This window comes from Salmo trutta, chromosome 15, assembly GCF_901001165.1.
Source record: "Salmo trutta chromosome 15, fSalTru1.1, whole genome shotgun sequence".
NCBI classification, from domain to species: Eukaryota; Metazoa; Chordata; class Actinopteri; order Salmoniformes; family Salmonidae; genus Salmo; species Salmo trutta.
In genome coordinates this window covers 28,440,547-28,455,881 of record NC_042971.1, presented here as the reverse complement: position 1 = coordinate 28,455,881, position 15,335 = coordinate 28,440,547, and the positions used below count along the sequence as shown (strand labels likewise).

At 44.0% G+C, this 15,335-nt stretch overlaps 3 protein-coding genes across 9 annotated transcripts in view; all 3 read left to right on the top strand.

Annotated features, from left to right (window-relative positions):
* Positions 1-6,204: 6,204 nt before the first annotated feature.
* LOC115148736 (uncharacterized) lies at positions 6,205-9,166 on the top strand. The gene is made up of 9 exons (XM_029690921.1): positions 6,205-6,236; positions 6,314-6,388; positions 6,521-6,559; positions 6,671-6,745; positions 7,054-7,155; positions 7,246-7,380; positions 7,571-7,858; positions 8,015-8,157; positions 8,871-9,166. Exons 5-9 carry the CDS (start codon positions 7,075-7,077, stop codon positions 8,914-8,916), a joined length of 693 nt encoding a protein of 230 aa, XP_029546781.1. The 5' UTR covers positions 6,205-6,236; positions 6,314-6,388; positions 6,521-6,559; positions 6,671-6,745; positions 7,054-7,074; the 3' UTR covers positions 8,917-9,166.
* An 819-nt stretch (positions 9,167-9,985) lies between these two features.
* mks1 (MKS transition zone complex subunit 1) overlaps positions 9,986-15,335 on the top strand; it is a 57,601-nt gene continuing 52,251 nt past the window's right edge. The window contains exon 1 of the mRNA XM_029690847.1: positions 9,986-10,154. Coding sequence (XP_029546707.1) covers positions 10,078-10,154 — 77 coding nt within the window. The 5' untranslated portion in view covers positions 9,986-10,077. The remainder of the gene's footprint in view (positions 10,155-15,335) is intronic.
* The window catches only part of LOC115148740 (Meckel syndrome type 1 protein-like), a 29,449-nt gene continuing 24,981 nt past the window's right edge, over positions 10,868-15,335 (top strand). For all 7 annotated transcript variants that reach the window (XR_003866744.1, XR_003866743.1, XR_003866745.1 and 4 more), the window contains exons 1-4: positions 10,868-10,982; positions 11,399-11,496; positions 11,656-11,784; positions 11,913-12,018. Coding sequence is in view for 4 of the 7 variants with exons in the window: in XM_029690928.1 (XP_029546788.1) it covers positions 10,899-10,982; positions 11,399-11,496; positions 11,656-11,784; positions 11,913-12,018 (417 nt within the window). In the remaining 3 variants the exon portion in view is untranslated. The remainder of the gene's footprint in view (positions 10,983-11,398; positions 11,497-11,655; positions 11,785-11,912; positions 12,019-15,335) is intronic.

The following is a 15,335-nucleotide window of genomic DNA, read 5'->3' as shown; positions in this document are numbered from 1 at the left end:
AGTTTTATATATAAGATGTCTAAATAATGAGCAAAATTATTGATTATTATTATATTATTATTTGTGCCCTGGTTCTATAAGAGCTCTTTGTCACTTCCCATGAGCCAGGTTTTGACAAACTCACACTCATTCTTATGTTTAATAAATATATCGTATAGTGTGTGTGTGGCAGGCTTACAGTGATGGCAAAAAAACACATTTGAGAGTGCGCTGACCCTGGTGCTAGAGGGGGTACGCAGCTGGAGGTTGAATGTTTGAAGGGGTACGGGACTATAAAAAGTTTCTGAACCACTGCCCTAGATGTTAACCTATTTCATTTGGGTGAGGGGTGGAGGAGGGTGAGATTTGGTCCACATTCTCCTTTAAGGTTATAGGAAAAAAATGTATCTCTATTTTGGAATAAACCAATAGATTTTTTTTATCAAATTAAGAGTGGAGGCAGACCTTTGTTGTTTCCCATCAGATTAGAAAAGTTGGAGATAATATACATTAAATGTTACACATTGCTTTTGTAGACCCACTCCAATTTGCATACCCCCCAAACAGATCCACAGATGATGAAATCTCTATTGCACTCCACACTGCCCTTTCCCACCTGGACAAAAGGAACACCTACGTGAGAATGCTATTCATTGACAACAGCTCAGCGTTCAACACCATAGTACCCTCAAAGCTCATCACTAAGCTAAGGATCTTGGGACTAAACACCTCCCTCTGCAACTGGATCCTGGACTTCCTAACAGGCCGCCCCCAGGTGGTGAGGGTAGGTAGCAACACATCTGCCACGCTGATCCTCAACACTGGAGCCCCTCAGGGGTGCGTGCTCAGTCCCCTCCTGTACTCCCTGTTCAACCACGACTGCGGGGCCATGCACGACTCCAACACCATCATTAAGTTTGCAGTGGTAGGCCAAATCACCGACAACGACGAGACAGCCTATAGGGAAGAGGTCAGAGACCTGGCCGGAGTGGTGCCAGAATAACAACCTATCCCTCAACGTAACCAAGACTAAGGAGATGATTGTGGACTAGAGGAAAAGGAGGATCGAGCACGCCCCCATTCTCATCAATGGGGCTGTAGTGGAGCAAGTTGAGAGCTTCAAGTTCCTTGGTGTCCACATCACCAACAAACTAGAATGGTCCAAACACACCAAGACAGTCATGAAGAGGGCACGACAAAGCCTATTCCCCTTCAGGAAACTAAAAAGTTTTGGCATGGGTCCTGAGATCCTCAAAAGGTTCTACAACTGCAACTTCGAGAGCATCCTGACTGGTTGCATCACTGCCTGGTACGGCAATTGCTCGGCCTCCAACCGCAAGGCACTACAGAGGGTAGTGCGCACGGCCCAGTACATCACTGGGGTTAAGCTGCCTGCCATCCAGGACCTCTATACCAGGCGGTGTCAGAGGAAGGCCCTAAAAATTGTCAGAGACCCCAGCCACCCCAGTCATTGACTGTTCTCTCTACTACCGCATGGTAAGCGGTACCGGAGCGCCAAGTCTTGGACCAAAAGGCTTCTCAACAGTTTTTTCCCCCAAGCCATAAGACTCTTGAACAGGTAATCAAATGGCTACCTGGACTATTTGCATTGTGTGCCCCCCCAACCCCTCTTTTACACTGCTGCTACTCTCCGTCTCTCATCATATATGCATACCTTCATATACATACCACCTCAATCAGCCCGACTAACCGGTGCCTGTATATAGCCTCACTACTCTATATAGCTTCGCTACTGTTATTTTTCCCTGTTGTTTTATTTCTTTACTAATCTATTGTTCACCTAATACCTTTTTTTTTTACTTAAAAATTGCACTGTTGGTTAGAGCCTGTAAGTAAGCATTTCACTGTAAGGTCTACTACACCTGTTGTATTCGGCACACGTGACAAACTTATTTGATTTGTAAGTGAAAGTAGGCAAAAACAGAGGTGATTATGATATGAAATATTGCTTCAGGACATCTTTCATGCTGTGAAGAGCCGTCTTGTATATTAACTCATTTCAAATGTAAGGTATTGAAAGCATTCCATATTTGCTGTCTGTAAATGTATTTACAAAATTCAACGTGGCTGCATATTCAGATGCTCTCGGAAGGATGTGTAAATACAGAGAGCAGAGTAAGATTAGAGTAAAATATACATACTTGTAGCACATTCATATTGTACAATGTATTGTTCAATTTGTACATTTAAATTGCAGTAACTATTCAGTCATTGAGCCTTGTTTTTCATTGGTTCATTAAAGTATAGGTCTTTGATTAAGTGGTGGTAAACTGTAAAAATGGTGTTCCTTTGAACTTTTTCTCTTGCATTACTGATATCGAATGACGTGTTCCATCATGACCTGTTACGTGACTCTTACCACTTGATCCAGTTGTTTATGCAAAATAGCTATTTGTATATAAACAGTATAACTTAAACATGCATTTGTAAAGAAATAATAATCATTGATTTGCTATACTTAGTCTTGGTTGTAATTTATAGCTTCTCTTTACTGTGCACAACGACCAATTATTATTTATATATTTTTTTGTACTTTTATCAATTTTTCTCCCCAATTTTCAATTGGTAGTTACAGTCTTGTCCCATCGCTGCAACTCCCCTATGGACTCGGGAGAGGTGAAGGTCAAGAGCCATGCATCCTCCGAAATAGGACCATGCTAAGCTGCACTGCTTCTTGCTACACTGCTCGCTTAACCCGGAAGCCGCACCAATGTGTTGGAGGAAAAACCGTCCAGCTGGTGACCAAACTCAGCGGGGCCATTTGTGCGCCGCCTCATGGGACTCCCAGTCACGGCCGGCTGTGACACAGCCTGAGATCGAACTTGGGTCTGTAGTGACACCTCAAGCACTGCGATGCAGTGCCTTAGACTGCTGCGCCACTCGGGAGGCCCAGCTACCTAATTTTCTAAAGATTACATCATAATCTGCTCTTGTAGCCCACACTCTTGATAAACTCAACTACTGCTCCCTGCTCCAGAATTTGACTTTACCCAAATCTATGCTTGAGGCCATATCCATGGTTGTGAACATAATGACCTGAGAACTAAACAGGGCTCCGCTGTGTATATGTAACAGTATACCTTCCTCGCCTCTACCTGGGCTCAAACCAGGGACACTCTGCACACATCGACAACAGCCACCCTTGAAGCATCGTTACCCATCACTCCACAAAAGCCGCGGACCCTGCAGAGCAAGGGGAACAACTACTTCAAGGTCTCAGAGCGAGTGACATCACCGATTGAAACGCTATTAGCGCGCACCACCACTAACTAGCTAGCCATTTCACATCGGTTACATATAGTAGGAGTGGGCCCAGCCTTCAAATGTCTTTGGTGTGGTATCGGTAGCCTGTAGTTTGGAGGAAACTGGAGCATAGGCTTGGACTGGGTAGGAATGATTCTGCAACCAAAGAGAATGTGGAGAGATTACAGAGAGCTTATCTAACTAAACAGTGATTCTCTATCTAATCATGGGGACCACTAGGTGCCTATTGTACAGTATTCAATTACAGCTGAGGATCATCTATTGAAACTGCTCCTCATTATACTGTAGTACATCATGTACTCTGGCTTGCACCCAGCAATCATGTTAATTTAATGACCTCTCGTCTTATAGGATAAATGATGCGTCTAGTGCTTTCTCAGTTCTCTTCCTTCTCTATTGATGCAGGGTCATACAGGACATCAATGTTCAGGGGCACAACTTTCACTGGGAACAGGGAGACATGCCCCCCTCCCCCACATTCTGAAATTGCATTTTTGGCCCCCCCAGATTTATCATTGAAAGGTGATACAAAACGAGGCAAAAGTGTGCTTTAGGGCCATGAGGACGAGGTTGGGAAGGCTGTTTGGAGTATTTGTCCAACCGGATGAAAAAAGAAAAACACTTCTAAAACCAAAGTTGTCCCTCAGCAGCCTGAAAGGCATCTTCTTGTCCAGCACTGATGCCCTAGCATCAGACATGTCTAGAAGTGTGTGCCAACCCTTTCCATGTTTCCCCAGAGCAAGATAAGGAGAATGTGTGACACAGTGATGGTAGATTTTCCTAACCAAACATCCCATTATGTACAGCATGATGATGACTCAACACAAATTTCAAGTATATCATTTATTTTTATTTAAACTTTATTTAACTAGGCAAGTCAGTTAAGAACAAATTCTTATTTACAATGACGGCCTACCCTGGCCAAACCCGGACAGCGCCGGGCTGATTGTGCACCGTCCTATGGGATTCCCAATCACGGCCGGATGTGATACAGCCTGGATTTCAACCAGGGACTGTAGACTGAGATGCAGTGCCTTAGACCACATGGCCGCACATAAACATATTACAACTTAACTACACTACTAAGCACACTTAAAGCTGTGACATACTGCAGTGTATCATGGTTATTTTCAACCACAATAAGGTTGGAGTAAGGACAGAGATCCCCCCTGCGATGATGGGGTTGCAGAGGAAGACAGTGTGTGGGACCAAAAGTGTTACGATGACCAGAAACAGCCAGGGCTAACATGGGTACACTGACCCCAAAAAGAAAGCCCTCAACCATAACCACTGTGGCCATACACATAAGGGAGAGAGATACAGGAACTAACCCCTCCACTTGATTCTGGGCAGATGCACCTAACACTACCAGCCCCAGGAGGGTGTACAACACCCCTGTGCTGATAGAGAGCAGCTGAAACATGAGGAGGAACCAAACAGTGTCCACACTCTTCTCAATCCCACCAGAGGAGCACCAGAACCCCAATGCTGAAGAGTAGCTGGGTCACTGTCTTGTGGTGGAAGGAGTATGTGATGAGCTTGTGGACCGCAAAGGAAGAGGAGAAGATTAAAACTGAAATTATCGGGTTGACAGACATCAGCGGCATTGATGTGTTGTGCTCTAGCTTGCTGCTGTAGCCTACTGGCACCATATGTTATGTCATTAACGTTGGCTACAAGTTGTAGCAAGCTAGATAACGTTACAACAGTCCCATACAAAGTAGCTAGCTAGCTACCGAGCATATGATTCTTAAATCACCCAGTCCCTCCTTGCTAACGTACCATGCCCATTGGCAAAAACTGTAGTTCCAAGACTTTAGACATCCTCTGATAAACCGAAATATGTAGTGACAGTAAACAAAACAAATGATACTATAATGACAGCAACAATGCCACTTTTTAGCCTGAACTCAGTAGTAAAACTCTTGAACCTCTGAACCACATCTTTCTAAACTATTCGGGTGATCATGTTGATGCTCAGTGCATACTTGTCAAACTACTAGAGGATATTCAAGCACAATACAACATGTCAGTTACGACACTTTTCCTCCAATATTGCACAACACTTTAGCCAAGACTTGAGTAGCTAGCTTGCTAAACCAAAACAAATGTACTGGACTTCCACATTTGGATGAATCACTTTCACAACCACAAAGTTACTGTTGCGCAGATCATGAAGTGCGCTAAGGCAGTGCTGCATTTAAAGACACTTCCACCTGCTGGCTTGTGCCTGAAATGTGATGACCAAAGAGTCCTCAACAGCTCATTTGAGTTAGATAGAAAGATAGATAGATATATTTGATTTGACAGTTTAATAAAATAATAAAACCGTTTAATTAAATAAAACGTGTCAGGCCAGGGACAACACAATAAAGTAAACGGCTTCCATTGTGGTCCCTTAATGTTACTCAAAGTAAAATAATAAAAAAATATTTGTCAAGGAATGGTTTCTTCCTATTGATATCATGTTGGCCTATCTATGTAAAACGTCCAACCAACCATCGATACAACCATTACTCAGTCATTAGGATATAATAAGCACATCACGTTCGTTATTGAGCTACAACCAGTGAGAAGATGCGACCACCAGTCCGGCTCCAAACAAGCTTTTTTCTTGTGACGTATTATGCGCGGTCATAAAGCAGTGATATAAAATGACGTAGCCATGCATTAATTCACTACATAAACTGTGTTCAGATTTGATTTAATCTACAATCGTTTTCTTCACTCAGGTTGTTGCAGGTAATCTTTGGCCTTTTGGGGCACCTCCTTCCCAATATATATATATATATATATATATATTATATAGGGAATAGGGCGCCATTTGGAATGCCATCTATGTGTGTGTGTGTCTGTGTGTGAGTCAGGATGTGTTTTGTGTCAATCAATTGATGGAAATGTTTCCCTCAGAAAGAAAGATGGACCGTAATGATAAGAGAATCAAAAGAGCTTTAAGACGCCGCCCTTATGTGGTAAATATCAAATATGTGTTTGTTTTGTCCTGTTTTTGTTATATTATCACATTTTAAATTGAGTGTTGTGTTGACAGTTGAAACCAGTGAGGGTGAACACCCCTGATTCCGTGTTGTGGCCAACCGGCAAGGTGCACAGAAGGCCAAAGCCTGTAAGTCATATCCGACCTGAAACAATAACACATACACATTAGTTATGCATTCTGCATGTACAAACTGCAGTTATCAGAATGAAAGCAAATGCAGAAATCCCTATCTAACCACATTGAATGCTGTCTTGACAGTCTACTTCAGTGCAGACCCCTCAGATCCACAAAAGGCCTGTAAGTCACATTCAAATTCAACCACATAACAGTACTTATATTATTTATTGATACACAATTCAAGGCCAAAATGAGCAAAGCAGTGTTGAATTCATTCTTTACTGTTAACAGCCAATCATTGTGAGCTATGGGCAGGACCAAACATCTGGGGATGGATGGAGCATCAATCCAGAGCCTCTCAGCCAGGTCATCTCTGCTGTTCCCATAGAGACACAACAGATAGATCAATCTGTTGATTCATATGGCCATTTTGGGTGGCTTGGTTGAATTGACAATAATCCATTCTAGATGCTAAAGAATCCTATACTATGGAAGGTCTTTAGACCCACCCTTAATGTTATGGGAGTTGCATTTATTGCATTTTCAGTTACCCATGTATTACTCACTACTTGTAAAACCATGTTGGATTGCCTACATATTCTACATTTCCTTGAGGGTCAATGCCAGTGTATTCTATGGCTGCCATGAGTACATGCGTTTCTCTGTCTCCTCAGTCTGGAAGGGTGACTCGGCTGATGGAGAGAAAATATGATGTGACCTCATCCTCCAGTTCTGATGACTTTTCCATCTACTCCTTCACTGACTGTGAATCGGAGGTAAAAGAGTTGTACCCTACCGTCCATGTCTTTGTTGAGTGACATCACTGTGAGGAGGATGGTCTCTGACTAGTTGACTCTGATACACAGTGTGATGATGAGGATCATGAAAGGAGGACACCACCGCTGAAAGTTGAGGATGGAAAGGTGACCAAGCTTGACGTGAAGGTTATGGACGAGGATGATGATCTGTCTCTCCACTCCTTCGATGAGTCAGACTTCCTGGTAAGTTCTGCATATTAAAAAAAATTATATATATATATATATACATGGGGGATTGGAAATGATGCAGACAATTACTTATTGAGTGTAGTCATGTATCTGCAATATGTATAGAGTAGTTATAAAGTATTTCTACAGATTGTGTTGAACATAGCACTTTCTTGATATGTTACTTTACTTTCTGGTCCTACAGAGCCCAGGGAAGGACTCAGGTCCTGTATCTGTCAAGAATGGTCTCTCTCCTCTTGTGACCTCAGCACCCCAGACCCTGGCTGAAGCCCTACGGGCCCTGCCCTCTGCTGTAGGCTCTCCCTACCCAGTAAATGTCCCAAGGCCTCTGACTCCTCTCAGCCCTGTCATTATCGCTCCGCCCCGAACAGAAAACTTCCCATACCGCCACAGCCCTCGCCTGGCTCCCATCACCAACCTGAGCGAGTCCGGCAGGAAGCTGCTCCAGGAAATGGCTGGAGTGGCCCCACAGGTGAGAGGAAATACAAGAAGGGAATATTGGCTGTAAGTCCTTCAATAGTATAGCATAAGTCCTTCTATAGTATAGCATAGCTCTAGGTATCGTAGCTCAAGAGAAGAGAAAACCTATAAGCTTACATTACTTTATCTCCTTGTCCAAAATATTCAGGAAGGGAAGGTCAATAAGAAAAACAAGGGCAAGGCCAAAAAAGTAGTGAAGCAAGAGAAGGCCAGTAAGATACAACAGATGGGAAATGTTGGAGAAAGTAAGGAGGAGGACAAGAAAGAGGAAAAGAAGAGTCTGGGGAAGAGGTGAGGAAATAGAGGAGGGAGAAGTGGAACATAACCAGGGAATACTAGACTAGAGAATTAGAGAAATAGAATGAGGTAGCAGAGAAAGAGCAGCTATCTGATGTGTAAGTACAAACTTACGCAATAAGGCACGAGGAGGTGTGGTATATGGCCAATATATCATGGCTAAGGGCTGTTCTTATGCACGACGCAACACGGAGTACCTGGATACAGCCCTTAGCCGTGGAATATTGGCCATATACCACAAACCCGAGGTGCCTTATTGCTATTATTAGCTGGTTATCAACGTAATTAGAGCAGTAAAAATACATGTTTTTGTCACACCCGTGGTATATGGTCTGTTATAAACTGGGTGGTTCGAGCCCTGAATGCTGATTGGCTGACAGCCGTGGTGTATCAGACCGTTTACCACAGGTATGACAAAGCATTTATTTTTACTGCTCTAATTACGTTGGTAACCAGTTCATAATAGCAAAAAGAAACCTTGGGGGTTTGTGGTATATGGCCATTATACCACAGCTAAGGGCTGTATCCAGGCACTCCGTGTCGTGTTGTACATAAGAACAGCCCTTAGGTGTGGTATATTGACCATATACCACACCCCCTCGTGCCTTATTGCTTAAGTATACCACGGCTGTCAGCCAATCAGCATTCAGGGATCGAACCACCCAGTTTATAATACTATTTATTCTCCTGTGGTTTTTGATTGACAGGTTTCTTCAGTGGCTGCTGCCCAAACTGAGATGTTCAAAGAAATAATGGCCAACTATTACTTCTACCACACACACACACACACACACACACACACACACACACACACACACACACACACACACACACACACACACACACACACACACACACACACACAGAGATTTTGAGTATTGGTTATTCCTACAACACACACAAACGTAATTTCAGAGACAGGAATTATGATTAGCAAAATACATATATTGGTCTCATTCTTATATTTTGAGACATGCAGCATTATAAAATAAAAATCGATATTGGTCTCCATCCAGCCTATGATAATGAGTTGGATTTACATGCTTAGGCTTGGAAATATATCCAGGAGAAGCAGGGTCAACACCTCTACTCATGTCATAAGTGCCATGACATCTTTAGTAACCACAGAGAGATAAGACCTCTGTCTCCACAGTCTCATCCAAAGAACAGCACCAACCTTAGGGCAGTGTCACTGGTATCCTTGGGCCAAAGTGAAGAGGTGAGGGCCCCTTACTGGTCTCCTTGCAATATCTGGTCTCCCACACAGAGATGGAAATCTACACCTGTTTAGACCCTGGAGGATATGGCTTCAGATGAAAGACAGCAGAGAGATGCAGAACGTAGAAGCTTCAAACACTGTGATATGCAAATTCAGGACCATTGTACACTGAAGTGGAGCATGCATCTGGTCTGAAGCATGTCAAAAGAGTGCAAATGAACTGGGACTGGAGGACTGCATCACATTTAAACTAAATTAACATGTATCTGATTTAGCTACACTCATCTGTACTTGAATTGTGTTGTTTGAAACGTGTATTTCCAATAAAGCTTTTTAAATTGCAATTATTTGTGTCAGACAGATTTTTGTCTTAATTAATTACATCAGGGGTTCTTAAACTTTTTACAGCAAGGGAATATTATTGTACTGATATTACCTTACCTGTTATCAGTGGGGGGGTTTATTCTGCTGCTCTGGACTGGATCCCACGGTAGGTGGCGGTAGTGAACCAATAAATAGTTGGATTGCTCGCCAGAAACCCAACCAGGCAGGCAGACTGTTGTTACCATGCAACGAGCAGACGCTTGTGAAAAGTACTAGCAACAAAATTGTCTAAATTGCTTGCTGCGCGTTTGTGTGTATGTTGCTAATCTAGCTAGTTAGCTAGCCATCAATAAAGTTCCTAACGTTACAACATGGCAGATGGCTGGAGCACCGACACCGGAGAGGCTGCCTATCGTTCCCGAGATGCTGTCAAAAACCTTACAATTAAGTAAGTTGCAGTTGGCCTTTGTGTGGCTTTTATTCCTTGCATTGCCATAAAAGCAAGACACTGTCGTTAGCTAACGTTAGCTCTCAAAGCAGATGATGATAAACACCCAGTATATTGCTTGACCTGATCCCTGAGTTTGCCATGAAAACATGTTATTTAGCTAACTAGAATCCTGTTTACTTTGTTTATATTTACAATGGTGTTACAGGATCCATATTTAGAGATTCACCTCCACAGCAGCCCTCTCCCAACACCTTCAGCAGCAGGTTTTGACTCAACAGGAGAGGGGAGGCATTGAGCTGGACACCCTCAACTCACAGGCTCAATCAGGTATTAACACTGTTTTGAAACAGAAAGATGTTAGATGTTTTGAAACAGAAAGATGTTAGATGCTTCTTAGTTGAGTAGATGTTATTTTCGTGGTGGCTAGATATGGACCAGGACATCTTGGTTTTGTTTTCAGCCGGAGATGATGAGGAGGAGTTGGTGGTAGGCTGGCAGGAGAAGCTGTTCAGTCAGGTAGGTCCTCTACCAGTGTCCTTATAACAAATAAGACTTTACTGTTTAGGATAGTTTGATTTTGCATAGTAAGTTGTGTGTGTGTGTGTGTGTGTGTGTGTGTGTGTGTGTGTGTGTGTGTGTGTGTGTGTGTGTGTGTGTGTGTGTGTGTAATATGAAGTGGTTTTGTTCCAGAGTGAGTCAGTATACCAGACTCCACTGTAGAGACAGTACCACACAGAGATCATGGCTCTGGAGCGGACCAGGGGCAGACGGAACCGCAGGATTTTCACCTACACCGATTCTGACTGCTACACCAATTGGGAAGGGGTGGGTTTCTACAGAATCTCCATTTCTGTAACGGTTCCATAACCACAGACGCTAGGAGACAGGAAGCAAGTACAGGGTGAGGATTTATTAATAAATAGACATGAAACTAAAAAAGAACAGAGTCTGGACAAGAGAAACAAAACGACATCAATGTAGACAAGGGAATGAAACTGAGGAAGTGACAGATATAGGGGAGGCAATCAATGACGTGATCCAGGTGAGTCCGTTGAAGCGCTGGTGCGCGTAACGATGGTGACAGGTGTGCGTAATGATGAGCAGCCTGGCGACCTCGTGCTCCAGAGAGGGGGAGTGGGAGCAGACGTGACAATTTCATTATTCAAAACAAAGAATTTACCTTGTTTCTGTCCCAAAGAAACGTTAGTGTTTTAAAGCTGTTTTTGATATAATCATTACAGGATTCCCAGAGTATGGTGACGCAGGTCAAGTCCAACCCTACCTTCCTGGCACATAGGATGGCCAATGTCAGACACAGACGACAGGACAGACAGCCAGTGTAGGTCCCTGTTACTCACCAAAGTGAATTATTATTAAAGTGAATGTAATTGAAGCAACATTGATGTGTGATGTGCTGCTTTGAAGACAAACAGTGTACGGGTATGTTCACATTACCCTTGTATGCAAAATGTGGTTGTGGTATTCTGTTGGTCTGCAGTGACAGCACCTTCCCCAAGTCCAGGCTGATTACCTGGGAGCCCTCGGAGAACTTTGTGAAGACCAGCCACGTGGTCAACACACCTGTACAGACCATGCACATCATGGGGGACCTGGGACCACCGGGCAAGTGAGTAGCACAAGGGGAAAAACCACTATGTAGCCTATGCACTTATTACGCTGCTTTGTATGTAATAACTTTGAAGTAGATTCCAATTCAGGAATTGAAAAGTGGCATTGTATTCTTGTATTCCTCAGACTTGGCCAAAAGGAGAAGGAATGCTTGTTGTGCACGATAAGAGCAGATGGATATGGAGTGATTACCATCAAACCAGACTTCAACAAAGTTGTTTCATTAGCAAAGGTAATGTTAAATCTGATTTTATTTGTCACAGAATACAACAAGTGTAGACCTTATATTGAAATGCTTATTTCCGAGCCCTTATCCAACAATGCAGTTTAAGAAAAATAAGTGTTAAGTAAACAATTTGTATTTTGGACCTTGACTTGGCGCTCCGGTACCGCTTGCCGTGCGGTCGCAGAGAGAACATTCTATGACTAGGGTGGCTTGAGTCTTTGACAATTTTTAGGGCCTTATTCTGACAACGCCTGGTATAGAGGTCCTGGATGGCAGGAGGCTTGGCCCCGGTGTTGTACTGGGACATACTCACTACCCTCTGTAGTGCCTTGCAGTCAAAGTCTGAGCAGATGCCATACCAGGCAGTGATTTAACCAGTCAGGGTGCTCTCGATGGTGCAGCTGTAGAATTTTTTTGAGGATCTGAGAATCCATGAGAAATCTTTTCAATCTCTTGTGGGGGAATAGGCTTTGTCTTGCCCCCTTCACGACTGTCTTGGTGTGTTTTGACCATGATACTTTGGTGATGTGGACACCAAGGAACTTGAAGCTCTGAACCTGCTCCACTACAGCCCCGTCGATAAGAATGGGTGTGTGCTCAGTCCTCCTTGTCCTGTAGTCCACAATCATCTCCTTTGTCTTGATCACATTGAGGAAGAGGTTGTTGTCCTTGCACCACATTGTCAGGACTCTGACCTCCTCCTTATAGGCTTTCTCGTTTTTGTCGGTGAATCAGGCCTACCACTGTTGTCATCGGCAAACTTAATGATGGTGTTGGAGTCGTGCCTGGCCGTGCAGTCATGAGTGAACAGGGAGTACAGGAGGGGACTGAGCATGCATCCTAGAAGTGCCCCCTTGTTGAGGATCAGTGTGGCGGATATGTTGTTTCCTACCCTTACCACCTGGGGGCGGCCCGTCAGGAAGTCCAGGATCCAGTTGCAGAGGGCGGTGTTTAGTCCCAGGGTCCTTAGCTTAGTGATGAGCTTTGAGGGCACTGTGGTGTTAAATGCTGAGATGTAGTCAATGAATAGCATTCTCACATAGGTGCTCCTTTTGTCCATGTGTGAAAGGGCAGTGTGGAGTGCAATAGAGATTGCATCATCTGTTGGGGCGGTATGCAACTTGGAGTGGGTCTAGGGTTTCTGGGATAATGGTGGTGATGTGAGCCATGGCCAGCCTTTCAAAGCACTTCATGGCTACAGATGTGAGTGCTACGGGTCGGTTGTCATTTAGGCAGGTTACTTTAGTGTCCTTAGGCACAGGGACTATGGTGGTCTGCTTGAAACATGTTGGTATTACAGACTCTGACAAGGAGAGGTTGAAAATGCCAGTGAAGACACTTGCCAGTTGGTCAGAGCATGCTCGGAGTACACGGCCTGGTAATCTATCTGGCTCTGCGGCCTTATGAATGTTGACCTGTTTAAAGGTCTTACATCGGCTGCGGAGAGCATGATCACACAGTCGTCCGGAACAGCTGATGCTCTCATGCATGTTTCAGTGTTACTTGCCTTGAAGCGAGCGTAGAAGTTATTTAGCTCGTCTGGTAGGCTCGTGTCACTGGGCTGCTCTCGGCTGTGCTTCCCTTTGTAGTCTGTAATAGTTGGCAAGCCCTGCCACATCCGATGAGCGTCGGAGCCGGTGTGGTACGATTCGATCTTAGTCCTGTATTGACACTTTTCCTGTTTGATGGTTCGTCGGAGGGCATAGCGGGATTTCTTATAAGCTTCCGGGTTAGTCCCGCTCCTTGAAGCGGAAGCTCTACCCTTTAGATCTGTGCGGATGTTGCCTGTAATCCATGGCTTCTGGTATGGGTATGTGCGAGCAAAACAGTCCTGTAGTTTAGCATCTGCTTCATCTGACCACTTTTGCTTCCTGCTTAAAACATTTTTGTAAGCAGGAATGAGGAGGATAGAATTATGGTCAGATTTGCCAAATGGAGGGCGAGGGAGAGCTTTGTACGCATCTCTGTGTGTGGAGTATAGGTGGTCTAGAGTTAGTTTTTTTCCCTCCCTCTGGTTGCACATTTAACATGCTGGTTGAAATTAGGTCAAACTGATTTAAGTTTCCCTCCATTAATGTCCCCGGCCACTAGGAGCACCGCCGCTGGATGAGCGTTTTCCTGTTTGCTTATGGCGGTATACAGCTCATTGAGTGCGGTCTTAGTGCCAGCATCGGTCTGTGGTGGTGGCTATGAAAAATATAGATGAAAACTTTCTAGGTAGATAGTGTGGTCTGCAGCTTATCATGAGATACTCTAGCTCAGGCGAGCAAAACCTTGAGACTTCCTTAGATATCGTGCACCAGCTGTTATTTACAATATACATAGACCCCTACCCCTTGTCTTACCAGAGGCTGCTGTTCTATCCTCCCGATTAGTGTATAACCCGCCAGCTGTATGTTATTAATGACGTCGTTCAGCCACGACTCTGTGAAACATAAGATATTACAGTTTTTAAGGTCCCGTTGGTAGGATATACGTGCTTTTAGTTCGTCCCATTTATTTTCCAGCTATTGTACGTTGGCTAACAGTACGGATGGCAAAGGCAGATTAGCCACTCTTTGCCTGATCCTCACATGGCACCCCGATCTCCTTCTGCGAATCTGTCTTTTTTTCCTACGAATGACAGGGATGAGGGCCTGTTCAGGTGTCTGGAGTAAATCCCTCTCGTTTGACTCATTAAAGAAAAATTATTCATCCAATTCAAGGTGGGTAATCGCTGTTCTGATGTCCAGAAGCTCTTTTCGGTCATAAGAGACGGTAGCAGCAACATTATGTACAAAATAAGTTTCAAACAATGTGAAAAAACAAACAAAATAGCACGGTTGGTTAAGAGCCAATAAAACGGCAGCCATCCTCTCCGGCGCCAGTACAATTTATTAGTCCAAATTACGGGGAACAAAGGGAATTTGTTTTTCTGAAGGGTTTGGTCACAGATCTGCCAGTTCAGATCAAATCCCACGTTTTGTTGCCTGACTCAGGACTCAAACCAGTGACCATTAAGTTACTGGACTAATTCTCTATCTTCCACCTTCTAACACTTTTTTTTATTTCACCTTTATTTAACCAAGTAGGCTAGTTGAGAACAAGTTCTCATTTACAACTGCGACCTGGCATGGGCTTCCTATGCAAAGTTCCCTTTACACTATCCCATGTGCGTGTCTCATGATCTGGTAATGAGGTAGTCCTGCCTGCAAGTTTAAAATCAGTGTCACCCTCAGCTCAAGAGGGCATTACATCTTGGTTTAATGGTCAAGACACTGGTTTTTCCCATGGGAGGCCCGGGTACAGATCCTGCCCATGAAATGTGCACACCTCTCCCAAAG